Here is a 17150-nt window from a genome sequence, read left to right as displayed (position 1 = left end):
TTTCTGCCAGTGAGCTCCAATCAGAAACGCGAATGAGAAGTTTTTTTTCCTGCCTCTAAATCTAATAGCTGGATTCAGAAAGATTTATGCCAGCGTATCAGTAGATACGCCGACGTAACTCTGAATCTGCGCCGTCGTAAGTTTAAGTGTATTCTCAAACTGAGATACACTTAAACCTAGCTAAGATACGACAGCCTGCGCCGTCGTATCTTAGGGTGCAATATTTAGGCTGGCCGCTAGGTGGCGCTTCCGTTGAGTTCGGCGTAGAATATGTAAATCCCTAGATACGCCGATTCACGAACGTACGTGCGCCCGTCGCAGTAAAGATACGCCGTTTACATAAGGCGTTTTCCGGCGTAAAGTTATTCCATCAAATAGCTGGCCTAGTCAATGTTAAGTATGGCCGTCGTTCCCGCGTCGAAATGTGAAAATTTTACGTCTTTTGCATAAGTCGTCCGTGAATAGGGCTGGACGTAAAAAACGTCAATCACGTTGGGTCACGAGTAATTTACATAAAACACGCCCCCCATCCTCATTTGAATTAGGCGCGCTTACGCCGGCCACATTTATGCTACGCTATGCTAAAAATTTTTGGAAGTTTTTTTTAAATGATCCTTGGTGTGCTGGCGAATATGTGTATACACATTTACGCTACGCCGCCGTAAGTTAGGAGGCAAGTACTTTGTGAATACAGTATTTGCCTCTCTGACTTAAGGCTGCGTAGCGTAAATACGATACGCTACGCCGCCTTAAAGATGCAGCGCCCTACTTGAATCTGGCCATAATTGAACAAGCTGATTGGCTACCATTCACCAGATTTTTCACTTTCTAGTTTTAGCAAATCAACCCCATTGTATTAATGCACATGTGCTAACATAACACATAATATAAATCCTGCTTAGAATCTGCTGAATATCTGCTGATGAATATTTCAGTTCCTGCACTCCATAGCAATGGTCATAGCTCCCAACTGTCCCTGATTTCAAGGGACTGTCCCTGATTTGGAGCAATGTCCCTCTTTCCCCCTCATTTGTCCCTCATTCTGGTCTGATCTATATAGTTGTATATAAAATGCACTTTTTATCTTTCAAAAAGTGTTTCCCCATCCAAATTCTAAATTGCTGCATTTGTCAATTTGAAAAGCCAATATAAAGGAATAGTAGTGGTAAAAAAAAGCCCTTGTGAATTTAAAGGGGTTGCAAAGGTAAAAGTTTTTTCACTTTAATGCATCCTATGCATTAAGGTGAAAAAACTTCTGACAATACCGGCCCCCCTGAGCCCCCCGTTATACTTACCTGAGCCCTTGAAAGTCCCGCGCTCGTCCACGTCATTTTCCTCGTCGATCATCCTAGCTGTTTAGGGGGTAGAGTGTATGGATTAAAAGCCATAGGCTCGCGCTGCTATCAATCACATCCAATGACGCGGTGAACGGGGGGGGGGGGGGGGCGGTGCCGAGTGATACAGTGAGTGGCAGTAGCCGCTGGCTGTGTCATGGGAGCACGCCCGCAAAGACTCCACATCATGCGAGACAGCCACCGAGGGACCCCATAAGAAGCAGTCCAGGGACACTGTGCAAAACGAGCTGCACAGTGGAGGTAAGTATAACATGTTTGTTATTTAAAAAAAAAATTCTTTACTGATCCTTTACATTAACTTTTTTTGGTTAATTCTCCTTTAAGGGTGTGTGGTATGGGGCGTGTCCTATTTCTACATACGTTTGCCAGTAGGTGTCCCTCAGTCCTATCTCAAAATGTTGGGAGATATGGCAATGGCGAAAACATAGAATTAATAATTACAATGCAGAGTACTTACTAGGAACAGGCAGATCATTTTCCTGTTCTTCACTTTCCATTTGTTGGCACCATCCCTCCATCCTGTCTTTTTCTGCCTGCAGAAGCTTTAGAAACCAATGTCCATCTCTGTGACAAACTGACCTATGAACTGCTTCCAATGGATCTTCAGTAATGGAATCAATCCAAGGGTCTGGAGGAGGTAGTATGGAAGGATCAAAATCAGCATCAAAGTCCTCCTCCACTGCACAGGCGTGATAATGATTGCCTGAGCCCTGGATGCTGACTGTGGAGGTACAAGCATCTCGAGAATACTGCTTGGTCAGTGGCCGACTAAATTGAAATTCCTGTTCAGCCAGTTCCACTGGACATTCAAAATGCTCCCTGAGGTCCAGATCTGCTTGCACAGCAGCAGTAACACTATTTGATCGGGTCAGTCTTCGCAACCTTTAATGAAAGGAAATCAGAAATCAGTAATTCAGCAAGCCTATAAAAACATAGAGGGTCAGTTAAAGTCAGAGCCTCTATAATCAGTATACATTCAAACAGAAATACAAACAGTGGAGAAGGGTTCAGACTTCTGTCAGGGCAAGCTAGGTTGTCTGCCATTGAAATTTCAACTTCATCCAGTTAGTATGGAAAGGGGTATTTGCAGGGCCGTCTTTACCATAGGGCAAACAGGGGCAGCTGCCCACGGCCCTGTCACTGTTGGGGGCCCAAAGCAGAGCCGCCCGTTAAGCCCCTGTGCTGCCCACAAATCAGGCTGACAATCATCATCAGCACGCAGCCAGTGCCAGTACTGCTTCCCTTCCCAGTGTTTTAAAATATACAGCACCCCTGGCTTCCCTTTAGACGTGTACTTCTCCCTTCCTGCCACTGGGTGCTGCTTGTATATACAAGTGAATTAGAATGTGATTTTATAACATCTCCAGTTTGCTCTTCCCGAGGCTGACTTCTTCATGTCCTGCTACTCAAGGTATGTCACTGTTTGCTAATCTATATTGTAAATAGAAGTTTTCTGTAGAGTGTGCCCAAAGTCTTTATAATATTTGATGATTCACTGCAGGTCTGGTCAGTGTTTTAAAAAGTTCCTCTATTTTACACATGGCATGGCATGGGGGTCACAGCACTGTCTGTCCATTCTGCTTTAGCACCATGGAACGCCATGCCATGCCATGTGTAAAATAGAGGAACTCTTTAAATCACAGACCAGACCTGCAGTCCAGGCTGAGTAAGGCCTCAGAGCACATGGCATTACTGTCTGTATTTAACTGCTTGATGGACTTATTTTGGGCCTGGTTGGTTCACATGTATGTGTTTTGGCGGCCCACATTTGCGCAGGCACAGCCGACCATTCATTTGAATGGGCCGCCATGCCTGCGTTTCCTGCAAAGAAAAGCGGCACACCTATGCCCATCAAGCACTGAAATACAGCACTGTCTGTCCATTCTGCTGTCTGCTGTGACTTATCTGCAGTTCCCGCACTGTCAAACTTGCTGCATTTTAAGACGTTTAGGTCACGCTTTTTAAAAACACAGTGCGTTTGTGTGTGCAAGAACTGCAGGTACGTAGCATGGTGCAAAAGCAGAATGGATTTCAAGGCAACTGTATTTTTAAAATGCTGAATGCACCTTTTTTCTGTAGGAAACTAAGGCATGGCAGCCCATTCAAATCAATGGGCCGCTGTGCCTGCACAAATGAGGGCCACCAAAACACATACATGTGAACCAGCCAGGCCCAAAATAAGCTGGAGGGGGGCCCAAAAAAAATGTTTGCCCAGGGCCCAGACCATATTAAAGACGGCCCTGGGTATTTGCATTTGTTAACTGGCTTCATTTTACTGTATTATTTTTTTATAATATATATACCCAAACCTATCCTTTTCCTTTCTAACTAACTCTATAACCAATTATATGACTATTAACTACTCCACCAAACTCTCCAGCTTTACTGTCTTGCCCACTTTTTTCCTTTTTCCCCCTTCAGCAGGGGTGCTAAACCCTTTTACGATGGCACATTGCCAATGGATTGCCCAGTATATCCCCATAGTCCCTTCCCCAGACAGCGTCAGCATCAACATCACCATAAACTTTATTTCCAATATGACTTTAAAATATATTAATAACTTGATTTTGCTTTGCACAATGATAGATAGTAACAAAACAGCTGAAATAAACACCACAGGGACTTCATATTCATGTATATAAAAATGGCAAATCCCACATATACAAGCTAGCCACAACTGGTGAGTAGCTGTTGATTTCATGAAATTAAAACATTGAATGCAGACAATGTTACTCACTTGTTCGGGTGACATCTGTCTACAGAAAGTGAGCATTTTCTCGTGTTGGAGAATAACACAGACGTTGTGGGCATAAAATATGCCTAGTATAAAAAAATAGAATTTTCCTGTGTCCAGGGAGCTGCAGGTGGGGCATACAACCGACTATAAAAATTATTGGCTGTACCCCTCTTATCGCCACTTGATTGTACACACACTGAGGTGTACAGCCATTCACTCTCATGGCCAGCTGTACATCCCACCTGCAGCTCCCAGGGTGTTCAAAAATGAAAAAGAGATATTGAATAGTGGAGGGTAAAGTGCACCACTGTTGTCCTGCAATCTCTGCAAGAAAGTTAAGAAGGGACACATTGGCCAATGGACAGACATACTTCTTGCCCTTCATTGGGTTGGCCAATGCAGAAAAACTGAAGCCTTCAAAATTTGGTGCATTACCAGTAGAGTTGAGCGAACAGTTCGAACCAGGCAAAAGTTTGGACCAAACATCACCTGTTTGTCCATTTGGTGAGCACCTGAATTTGCAAGCGTCCCCCTCCTAAACCATACCAGGCCACATGCCCAACGTGGGTGGTGGTGGGGTGCTTTGGGGCGAGGGAGCCCCCCCACCCCAGAGCACCTTGTCCCAATGTTGATGGGGACAATGGCCTCTTTCCAAAAACCCTGGGCTGTGGCTGTGGGGGTCTGTGGGCAAGGGGCTTATTGGAATCTGGAAAATACCGCCCCCCCCATGTGAATGAGTACCCATTCACCAAAAAAAGTGTCAAAAATAAATAGACCGGAGACAGTTTTTGACAATTCCTTTATTTAAAAAACAACAAAAACAATGTCCCCTGATGTAGATCCATCGTCAATCACGCCGCCCGCCACACTGCTGAAACTGAAAAAGAACAAAAAACCCTGCTACACCTTTGATGAAGGCTAGCTGCCGAATGTTTTCTCTGCCGTTTGTCAGTTCTTAAAAAGGTAATGGGCCCAGCATGCAACGGTTGGTGATGTCACAAAGGGGCAGTGGCCTGGTATGGTTTGTGGGGCGCTCACTTGTTTCCCCGCTTTCCTGACCTTCTATGTTCAGATAAGGGTCTGGCATGGATTTGGGGGGGCCCCACCTTGTTTAATATTATTACCGGCAATTTAAATGTATTTTTTATAAATGTCAGTTTTGCTGCAGCAGGTTCTATACATGGTACAGATACGCCACTTTACAGGCAGACTACAGGAATCCCCCAGGCACTATAATTAAAGGCATTTTTCATCTTCATTGCTTCACTTTAAGCATCTTTAAAATCACTGAGTTTCTCCTTTCCACAAGGCGTCATTAAGGACCTTGATTCGAGTACAAACTACATCACTTGGATGGAACGAACGCTTGATGCAGCGTTTCCTGTTGTATTTCCTTGCTAATCCATGCTCTATTTTATCTTTTATTCAGTAAGTACCCATCTTAGCTTAAGCAATAACGTTTCTTAAGACTTGAGTGCCAGAGAGCGTAAAGTTGCATGAAAGTTGCACTCCGAAGTCGCACTCGAAATTGAGTGACTTTGGATTTGCACTAGTGTGAACCGAGCCTCAACCACAAATACAAAGAAAACGTTTTTGATAATATGGCCCCTTTCACACTGATGGATCGATCGGGTCCGCCTGTCAGTTTTTAGAGTGGACCTGATTAGACCATCCATTTCTTTGTTAAGGAACATGTGTCCATTTACACCCGCCGACATACGATCCTGTCTACTAAAAACAGACGGATAGGAATTTGTTCCCCATCCATTTGGCAGATCAAATGACTGTTGGATGGAATTGGACAGGCGATCGGTTTCCATCCGACAGCCCATAGAGGACAGCGGGCTGTGTCCGTGTCTGTGCTCCATCAGCGGAGCAGACATGGACCTGTCATCCACCTGCTCAGTGGCGATCAGCGGAGACCTTGCTGCTATAGTCCTGTTGTATCGTGGTCTATGGACTCTAATAGACTTTAAAATAGGGTGAGCTAGTGGCGCAGAGCATTGCGCTAGTAGCCCAACCAGATGTTACAACAGCAAATTGATATTCGCTATTGAAACACCGATCCTCAATCCGGCCAATCAAAAGCAGGTCTGAGACCCGTTTTCTGATTTGGCAAAAAAAAGAAGAGTCCCAATTGGCTGCCGACGAGGAGGGAGAAAACGGAAGCCGCCGCAATGCCCTTGAGGAGCAGGGGAAGGGAAAGCCGCCACCACCGCCAAGCAAGGGAAGCCGCCGGTGAAGCCCGGGAGAAGTGCTGCCCACCACAGATAGGGTATGTGCACCAGGCCCACCCGACCGACCGGGGGCATGTTGTTAGCATTTGCAGCCCCCCACAAAAAAATTACCACTGGCCGCCACTGGGCTTTATGTTTCTAAATATTGTAAACACATTTTAAGGTCTGATGATGTAATGTTTATTGGTTTCATGGGAGTTATGCAATTTCTACATTTCAACGTTGCCTCTTCCTGGTCATAAATAAGGTGGCACCTTTTATCGACTGCATTAAATTATTACACCATCTATGTGAAGCTCCTGCGAGTTATTGAAAGTAGATCAAATATTTACTATTCAAGCCTGGACCTGCTCAACATAATACAAGCAGCATTCTCCAAACCGCAAGCGTTACAGAATGTGCCGTGCACTTATCAGCATTCGACTCCCCTGTTCTTAGTGCTTTTCAAATGTATCCAAAGTTCCTGGCTGTATGGAGGAACATTGAGAAGAAGTGACATCACAACGGTCTACACCAGCTAGAACTCTGCAGTGTTTGCATTCCTCCTCTGATAACACAGGTCTTTCACTAACTGATACATCTTTGAAGGCGTGGGAACATGGGTACAGGCAATCCACATGCTTCAATGTAACCTGACCCATTGCTTTCATACTCCCTGAGCGCATTAAAGTGACAGTGCTCCAAACTTGTCACATCAATAAACTTCCAAAACACACACATGGCCTTTGATGTAGAAGACATTAGTACAAAGAAACAGGTATTGCATGCCGTAATATTTCTGTTATTCTTACGAAACTGATGTGTGCGCAACATAAATATTAACATACTCTTACATTACATTTTATCAGCAAGTACTAAAACAATGTAATATGGGAATTTTTCGTCTCCCATGTTTTAATTACAGGAAATATGATGTATGTTCAGCCAGAGCATATATAAAGTGATATTTTACCACTTGCCCTCCAGAACATGCACTGAGTTACCTTTAACTGACAATTGCGCGGTTGTGCAATGCTGTACCCAAAAAAAAAATCTGTTTCCCACAAATAGAGCTTTTTTTGGTGGTATTTGATCACCTCTTTTGGAAGAAAAATAAATTGCGCTATCTTGATACTAATGATAGTGACATATACTATAAAACACCAGGAAAAGTGAAAAATTCACCCATACTAAACTTTATGAGACCAAATGGAAAAAATATGACAGTGAATCCACAGAAAATTAATAAATAGAAATACAAAATTTAAAAGATACAAAAAAAATATATCACCTCTGAGGTTTTCATTTGTGCTATAAACAAAAATATATATATATTTTTACTTTCTGCTATAAAACACATCCAATAAAAAAAAAATGAAAAAATAAAAAAAACAAATTTCTATATCAATTTAAGGGCTCTTTCACACGGAGCGGATCCGTATTGATCCGCCCCGTGTGTGTCCGTCGGCTCAGCGGGGATCATCCGTAAATCCCCGCTGAGCTGACGGCGGACAGGGCGGTCCCCGCACACTGTGCGAAGACCGCCCTGACAGTGTGTCCGTATTCATCCGATCCGTTCCGCCAGACTGAAGAAAAATAGGGTTTTCTTCCGTCTGAAAAAGTGGATCTTTGCGGAGGCGGATCCTTACGGACGTTAGCGGATGCATCATCCGCTAACGTCCACAATCCCATAGGGATGCATTACAAGTCTGTAAACGGACTTGTAAAAAACGGTCCGTTCGTCCGCACGTGTGAAAGGGCCCTTAGTCAATCAGTATTCTGTTACATATTTTTGGTAAAAAAAGAAACTCCCAATAAGCGTAGATTAATTGGTCTGCGCAATAGTTATAGCGTCTACAAACTATGAGATATTTGTATTTATTTATGTTTTACTAGTAATCATTATTATACAGGATTTATATAGCGCCAACAGTTTGCGCAGCGCTTTACAACACGAGGGCAGACAGTACAGTTACAATACAATTCAATACAGGAGGTACCAGAGAGCCCTGCTCGTTAGAGCTTACAATGGCGCCCATCAGCGACTTAGGCCCCGTACACACGGTCGGTTTGGTCCGATGAGAATGAACCAAAGTTCATTTTCATCGGACCAAACCGACCGTGTGTATAGGCTTTCGGTCTGGTTTCCTTCGGTCCAAAATTTCTAAACATGCTTCAAAACCGAACCGATGGACCGCTGCCCCATCGGACCAAACCGATAGTTAGTACAGAAAAGCATCGGTTCAAAACCCGTGCATGCTCAGAATCAAGTCGACGCATGCTTGGAAGCATTGAACTTCGTTTTATTCAGCACGTCATGTGTTTGACGTCACCGCGTTCTGACCCGATCGGATTTTGGACTGATGGTGTGTACACATATCAGGCCGTACGGCCACCTCAGAGGTGAACCGATGAAAACGGTCCGACGAGTACCTAATAAAGTACTTTGAGAATCAAGTACTTGCCTCGCTTACGGCGGCGTAGCCTAAACACGCTAAGCTACGCCGCCGCAAAGTTGCGGCCATCTCTCTGAATCTAGCTATAAAAGTTTACAGTCTTTTCTAAGTGGCGCCTGTTGTTGTTTTCTTTCTATTTCTATCATCTCAAACCAGTCTGCACATTCTCCTTTGATGATATCAACAAGGCATTTTTGACCAACACAACCGCCGCTCACTGGATATTTTCTCTTTTTAGGACCATTCTCTGTAAACCCCAGAGATGGTTGTACATGGAAATCCCAGCAGATCAGCAGTTTTTTTAAATACTTGGTGAGTGTATATATATATATATATATATATATATATATATATATATATATATATATATATATATATATATATTTATACAGTATATATAGTGTGATACAACGGGCTGTTTTACTGACATTACTTGTTTGCATGGACCTTTTAGCCATCCTCAGACTGCATTTACAGACTAACATTCCCTCAGTGAACTTATGATGACACAAAGCACACTTCTGCCCTTCCTGAAACCTTAGAACTGGTGCATTTACCGCCTATATAATCACATTCCTTACTGCAACTAATCTTCTTTCGCCCTGCACAAAGCGTTCCCTCTCTCTTCATTTTCCTTGTGTCCTTTACAACATTTCTTTTGTAAAACATGTATTAGTTATTATATTGTTTTATAATGTTTACTTTGTTATACTTCTGTTTCATTTTCTTTGATATATATCCTGCTACATTTTCCCTTTCTGCATGTTGCTGTTTCCAACTCTAATTGAAGAATCATCTTCCATTGAAAAGAATCCTTTGATCCCCAGCCCAGGGTTCTTTCTGCTGTTTATATATGAGACAATAGTCATTTCTAACACTGTATACTAGGTACAGCAGTATTATTATAATTACGTATTATGTGTACATATTGGATCCTGAGATTAAATTAGTTTGTGAGAATATACTATATATTTATATTATTATGATTATTACTGTTTTTAGTATTATTACTACTAATATTTTATGTCATCTGTCACACATTTACACTAAAGTCATTTTAGGCTGTATTTACACCTAAGCATGATGCTGCATACACACGATAATTTTTCGGCATGAAAAAAAACAACGTTTTTTAAAACGTCATTTAAAATGATCGTGTGTGGGCTTCACATCGTTTTTCGGCTTCTGAAAAAAAAATTAGAACATGCTGCATTTTTTCATGTCATTTTTTTAAAATGTCGTTTTTCGTGTTGTAAAAAATGATCGTGCGTGGGCCAAAACAACATTTTAAACCCGCGCATGCCTAGAAGCAAGTTATGAGACGTAAGCACAATTATCACGCTGTAACAGACAAAAAAGCGTGAAACGTCTTTTACTAACAAGGAATCAGCTAAAAGCAGCCCAAAGGCGTATAGAGCTTCCCCTTTAGAGTGCCGTCGTACATGTTGTACGTCACCGCGCTTTGTTCATCATTTTTCAAAAACGATGGTGTGTGGGCAACATCGTTTTTAATGATGAAGTTGGAAAAATGTCATTTTTTTTCATGCCGAAAAACGATCGTGTGTACGCGGCATAATTGTTTACAGGCAATTTTTCTTTGCATTTTTTCAGTAGTATTCAGGTTTAAACTGGTATTATACCCCAAAACAAAAATGCATTACAGTGGAACCTCGGATTGCAAGTAATGTGGTTAACGAGCGTTTCGCAATACGAGCAATTATAAGAAAAAAAATTCTGACTCGGTTTGCGAGTGTTGCAGTGTATAAGCCTCTGCAGTGTGCAGTACCGAATTTGGCCAGAGGCAAGGGGCCATTCAGAGCCGTTCGGAAATACAGTACTTCCGAAACACTTTTCCGAGGGTTTCTGAATGCAGCCGAACGGTCTCCGAGTATTTCCGAGTGTCCCCCCCACCTCTGACCACATGCGGTATTACATGCCATTGAAGTCAATGTGGAACAAACTATTTTTGTTTCCATTGACTTCTATGGGGAAACTTGCCTTGATATACAAATGTTTTGGATTACGAGCCTTCTCCTGGAATAGATTATGCTCGCGATCCAAGGTTCCACTGTATATTGCAGCTCACAAATTCTTAGATGTTGTGGCTGCATTCGTTTTCTTTTTTTCCTTTATTTTCAGCTGATGATCCAATCCAGGCAGTAATTCTGTTATTTTGTTAATTTTCTTTATCAACCCAAGCTTCTCAGGCACAGTATTAGTGAGGCCCCGTACACACGACCGAGTTTCTCGACAGAATTCAGCGAGAAACTCGGTCGGAGCCGGATTCTGCCGAGAAACCCGGTCGTGTGTACACTTTTCAGCGAGGAACCCATCAAGGAACTCGTCGGGCCGAAAAGAGAACATGTTCTCTATTTTCTCGTTAGTCAATGGGAAAAGTCGGCCCGCCGAGATCCTCGGCGGCTTTAACACTGAACTCGACGAGGAACTCGATGTGTTTGGCACGTCGAGTTCCTCGGTCGTGTGTACGAGGCCTTAGAGTTTTGAGACAAACCATTTACCACTGACAGACAAACCATTTAAACTGTTTGCTCTAAGTGCTAAAAAAAAGTGTTAGCATTAGTTCATAGTCAAGTCCATCTAAATCTGCTAATCTAAGGCTAGCCATACATTATACAATTTTATTGTCCAAATTTCCTTTAGATTTACCAAAATTATATTATTTTCGGTCAAACCTAAATACTTTCAATTTGTAAGCAATCAGGTAAGCTCTTGCACTACATAGTTGAAAGTAAATCTAAAGGGAATGGAATAAGAATAGTATAACATATGGCTGGTTTAAAGGATAACCTTTGTTCACTTTTTTTTTCTAAATTTGAGCTCCCCTATGTACTAATATAGCATTCATTTAATTTTTTTGCAAAAATATCAACACTTTCCATTAAATCTACAGACATTTACTTTACTTGTCCTCATCCATGTTTCCAGATGTATCCATTAGCAATGTCTTACTTCCTGGTCAGACTATAGGATATGACACAGGAAGGAGTTGACCAGCTGACCTCATTAGCACACACCCTGCATCATCCACCCACCCATTCCCAGGTGCACATTTTTTAAATGAAATGCAATCAACCAGTGATCATCCTTCTCACTAAATACACAATATACAATTCGATTGCATAGTGCATGGCCATCTTTATACAAGTACATAAGAGGGAGTGGACAGAAACACTCAGCTGTCAAGCCCTGCTCACAACTCGCATTCCCACGTGCATTTTTTTTTTTTTAGCGAGGTGGGGAAGCTTTTTGGAGCATTTTCACTCATCGCACATTGGACAGGCCATCCACCTGAATGGGCTGCCCTACACACAGCAATCGCCCCAAGGAAGCTTCAGAACTTCTGAGTGGAGCTTGGTGCATTTTTTACGGCGATTTTTGGTGCAGCGCATTTCTGAAATGCAAGGAAACACACAGATGTGAATGGAGCCTCATTGTTCTTGTGTGGGCAAATGCTGCAAAAAAAACATGCAACCCACAAAACGGCAAAATGTCCTATTAACCACATGTAGTGCAGCCTATTGAAATCAACGGGCTGCCCTATGTGTGACACAGGAAAAAAAAAACACAAAACGTTAGCTCCCACTATGCTAGATGCGAATGGAGCCTGAAAGTGAAATTGGTGTGTTAGCTAAACTTTGGTTTCAATTTGTTATTGTGTTATGTAGTGTGTTACTGGGCAGATCACCAGATGAAAACAGCCACCACATCTAATGATTGGTAAGCTGCAATATATAACATTTTTGGTTTTGGGTTTTATACCGATTTAAGTCACTGCGTTAATCAATGGCTATATAGTACAACACTCCACTATGAATATATCATTATTGGGGGCGGCCCGTTCATTAAGGCGCACGGGCGCCCCCTCTCCCCCTGTCCATCGCCGCCTCCTCTATCTATGCGCCCGACCCTTTTCAGGACACCAGAGCATGGATTTCAATGTGGAGAGGCTTTTTTTTGAAGCACAGATTAGAGTCAGAGGCTCTAATAGGCTTCAAGCCCAACCAGATGTGTTACAACAGCGAATCAATATTTGCTGTTTAAATACTGATCCTCCTCCTGGCCAATCAGGAAGTGGGCTTTGACACCAGTCACCTGATTGTCTGAAAGGACAGGCGATCCTATTGGATGCCTAGGAGGAGGTGGGAGGAGCCACATGACGGAAGCCGCCGTGATGCAGGGATGACACAGATGCCGCTCCCCACAACCCACAGGAGCCAGCAACCCGTTCACTTCCCGCCGCCTTTGGGAGCACACCTGCCCACCTTCAACTGATGGGGTAAGTGCTGGGGTAGGGGGGGGTGCTGCTGACCAACCGAGGGGGATGAGTGGTTGTTTGCTGCCCCCCCCAAAAAACAGCTGCCACTGCTCATTATATGAGCCATGACACTGCGTGTGACTATTAAAAGCCTATTAGAATCTTTGGATTCTGGGATTTTTGCTACACTTTAGATCAGTGGTTCTCAACCTTAGTCCTCATTTACCCCATTTTACCCCATTACGGGCCATTTTTTCAGGTTTTCCTTTATCGTGGAAGTGTTATGGCCTAGACACTATAGCAGTGTTTCTCAACTCCAGTCCTCAAGGCGCACCAACAGATCATGTTTTCAGGATTTGCCTCAGATGAAATGGTTGTGGTAATTACTAAGGAGGTGAAATTGATCAAATCACCTGTGCAAACGAATGAAAAGTCTGAAAACATGACCTGTTGGGGCGCCTTGAGGACTGGAGTTGAGAAACACTGCACTATAGGACCTGGGTGCTCAACCTGTGGCTCTCCAGCTGTTGCAGAACTACAGGTCCCACGAGACATTTCAAGGCTGGCAGTTACGTGCATGACTCCCAAAGGGTGAGGCATGATGGGATTTGTAGTTCCCAAACAGCTGGAGGGCCACAGGTTGAGCTTTAGGACATTTTTCTGCCAATACACACTATCTCACAGCAAGGAAAACATTTTTAAGCCCCTGTGTGCAGAACCATTTGTGACAATACACCATATTATTACAGGTGCCTGGGAGGGTGCTCACAATCCTAATACCTGTATGTACTGTTATGAAAGCTAACCTATTTACAGGTACATCTTGGTATTATGTGACCTTGTTTATGAAAGTTCTAGTGAAGGAGTTGGAACATAGATATGACAAGTGCCAACGTGCATGCCTCCAGATCCCTCGCTCCATCTGTGCAGCTATTGTTACTTCAAATGAAAGTTTTGCTATCAGGCCAACAATGATCTCTTTCATGTCTTTAAAGATGCTTCAGTTACCTGAATGTCAGTGTGAATAATCTGTGTGTATGTGTTTACATACTGCTGGCCTGACACACCAATGAGCAGAAAGCTCTCCTCTGTGAAAAGAGTTTACCGTAATTTAGGGGTAATCGCTCTTTGTTCCAAATATGAGACATCAAATGCTGAACATATCAAATGCGATGACTCGCTTAATTCTTTTGTTGTTATCCAGTTTTAGCAATCTGAGTCACCCTGCTTCTTGCATGATTTCACAAAAATAGAGCAAGGCTGCAGGATCTGAATGTAACAGCAAGTCCACTTCTGGGGAATAAAAATGTTCACTGATTTATAGGACAGGTATCAGAAGTACCTATACAGTGGGGATCGAAAGTTTGGGCACCCCAGGAAAAAAATCGTATTAATGTGCATAACGAAGCCAAGGAAAGATGAACAAATCTCCAAAAGGCATCAATTTACAGATTAGACATTCTTATAATATGTCAAAAAAAGTTAGATTTTATTTCCATCATTTACACTTTCGAAATTACAGAAAACAAAAAATGGTGTCTGCAAAAGTTTGGGCACCCTGCAGAATTTATAGCATGCACTGCCCCTTTGCAAAGCTGAGACCTGCCAGTGTCATGGATTGTTCTCAATCATCGTCTGGGAAGACCAGGTGATGTCAATCTTAAAGGTTTTAAATGCCCAGACTCATCTGACCTTGCCCCAACAATCAGCAGCACCATGGGTTCTTCTAAGCCATGTGTGCCCAACCAGTGGCCCGGGGGCCACATATGGCCCGCGGAGCCCTCTGATGTGGCCTGCGACCTGCTCTGGGATGGCTGGGATGGCTGGTTGGCAAGTCCAGATCGCGGATTGCCGATCTGTCATCCCAGAGCATCAGTATTGTGAATTAAGCCGGCGGTAGAGAAAGCAAGCGGCTGCGGAGCAGAGCCGCATAAGCCGATGCTTTCTATATAGCACCATCTCCTGTCACAGGTGGAGTGATACCAATTATGGTCATATCTGCAGTGGTTACTGAGCTGCTTTCAAACTGATCAGCAGATACCTCCAATCGATCCGCTAAAAAAAACAGAAGAGGATCCATCCCCTTTCACCTGGGTGGATCAGATCGAAGGGCCCATAGAGTAGAGTGGGCTATGTCTGCTCTCGATATGCAGAGTGGATACAGACCTGTCATCCGCCCGCTCCAATCATTGTGGCCCACGACCGGTTACCAAGTCACTTAAGTGGCCCTCGCTCTTCAAAAGGTTGGGCATCCCTGTTCTAAGCAGTTGTCTAGAAAACTGAAACTGAAAATAGTTGACGCTCACAAAGCTGGAGAAGATAGCAAAGCGTTTTCAGATGTCAATGTCCTCTGTTCCGAATGTAATTAAGAAATGGCAGTCATCAGGAACAGTGGAAGTTAAAGCAAGATCTGGAAAACCAAGAAAAATATCAGACAGAACAGCTCGCAGGATTGTGAGAAAAGCAATTCAAAACCCACGTTTGACTGCACGATCCCTCCAGAAAGATCTGGCCGACACTGGAGTTGTGGTACACTATTCCACTATAAAGAGATACTTGTACAAATATGGTCCTCATGGAAGAGTCATCAGAAGAAAACCTCTTCTACGTCCTCACCACAAAAATCAGCGTTTGAACTTTGCAAATGAACATATAGACAAGCCTGATGCATTTTGGAAACAAGTTCTGTGGACCGATGAGGTTAAAATAGAACTTTTTGGCCGGAATGAGCAAAGGTACGTTTGGAGAAGAAAGGGCACAGAATTTAATGAAAAGAACCTCTGTCCAACTGTTAAGCATGGGCGTGGATCAATCATGCTTTGGGGTTGTATTGCAGCCAGTGGCACAGGGAACATTTCACGAGTAGAAGGAAAAATGGATTAAATAAAATTTCAGCAAATTTTGAATGGTAAATTGGACAAGGTGAGTAACCTTTCATTTGATGGGTGAGGGATCGCCTCACATCTGTGTTTAACACACCACAACAGAGCAGCTAGTGTAAACAGGCCCTGATGTGTCTGTTATGCAAAGTATGGTTTACAGCAATGGAGGCGGATATCCTTGGATTATTATGGATGTCACATAGGCACGGCTGAATTTTTTATGGCTGAATTTTTTATGGCTGAATTTTTTATGGCTGAATTTTTTATGGCTGAATTTTTTGTAAAGCAAACAATTTGAAAATGTATATTTGTTGCCCATGACTATTTTAAATATGTGTATTTAACACACACACACACTGTGGGCCAGATCCACGTAGAACGGCGTAATTTTAAGCAGGCGTAGCGTATCGTAGTTACGCTACGCCGCCCGATATGTTGACAGGCAAGTGCAGTATTCTCAAAGCAAATTTGCGGCGGCGTAGCGTAAATAGGCCGGCGTAAGCCCGCCTAATTCAAATATGGAACGTGTGGGCGTGTTTTATGTTAATGTATTGTGACCCCACGTAAATGACGCTTTTTACGAACGGCGCATGCGCCGTCCGTGAAAGTATCCCAGTGCGCATGCTCCAAATTAACCCACAAAAAGCCAATGCTTTTGACGTGAACGTAAATGACGCACAGCCCTATTCGCGAACGATTTACGCAAACGACGTAATCAACGGAAAATTTGACGCTGGCCCGACGTCCATACTTAACATTGGTTGCGCCTCATATAGCAGGGGTAACTTTACGCCAGAAAAAGCCTAACGTAAACAACGTATCTGTACTGCGACGGCCGGGCGTACGTTCGTGAATTGGCGTATCTAGCTGATTTACATATTCTAGGCGTAAATCAGCGTACACGCCCCTAGCGGCCAGCGTAAATATGCAGTTAAGATACGAAGGCGTAGGCGACTTAAGCTGGTCGCATCTTAGCAAAATTCTGGCGTATCTGATTCTTTGAATCAGGCGCCAAGATACGACGCCTCAGATTTAGAGATACAACGGCGTATCTGGAGATACGCCGTCGTACCTCCTACGTGGATCTGGCCCTGTATCTCTAGTACAGATATGATTGTATGTGAATTCCAGAGTTGGTTTTAGGGAATGGATACATAAAGTATATGTGAATGGTTATCTGCCAAAGGATTTCATTGGTCTTTAGCCAATCTTGTGATCCAAGCACCCA

General features: G+C 43.2%; 1 protein-coding gene across 2 annotated transcripts in view; it reads right to left on the bottom strand.

Moving 5' to 3' along the window:
• DLGAP1 (DLG associated protein 1) overlaps positions 1-17150 on the bottom strand; it is a 392681-nt gene that overhangs the window by 53741 nt on the left and 321790 nt on the right. For both annotated transcript variants that reach the window (XM_040354019.1, XM_040354020.1), the window contains exon 8: positions 1813-2237. In XM_040354019.1, the coding sequence (XP_040209953.1) occupies positions 1813-2237 (425 nt within the window). The remainder of the gene's footprint in view (positions 1-1812; positions 2238-17150) is intronic.

Source organism: Rana temporaria, chromosome 5 (genome assembly GCF_905171775.1).
Source record: "Rana temporaria chromosome 5, aRanTem1.1, whole genome shotgun sequence".
NCBI classification, from domain to species: domain Eukaryota; kingdom Metazoa; phylum Chordata; class Amphibia; order Anura; family Ranidae; genus Rana; species Rana temporaria.
The sequence above is the reverse complement of the archived record's forward strand: the minus strand, read 5'-3'. Positions and strand labels throughout refer to the sequence as shown.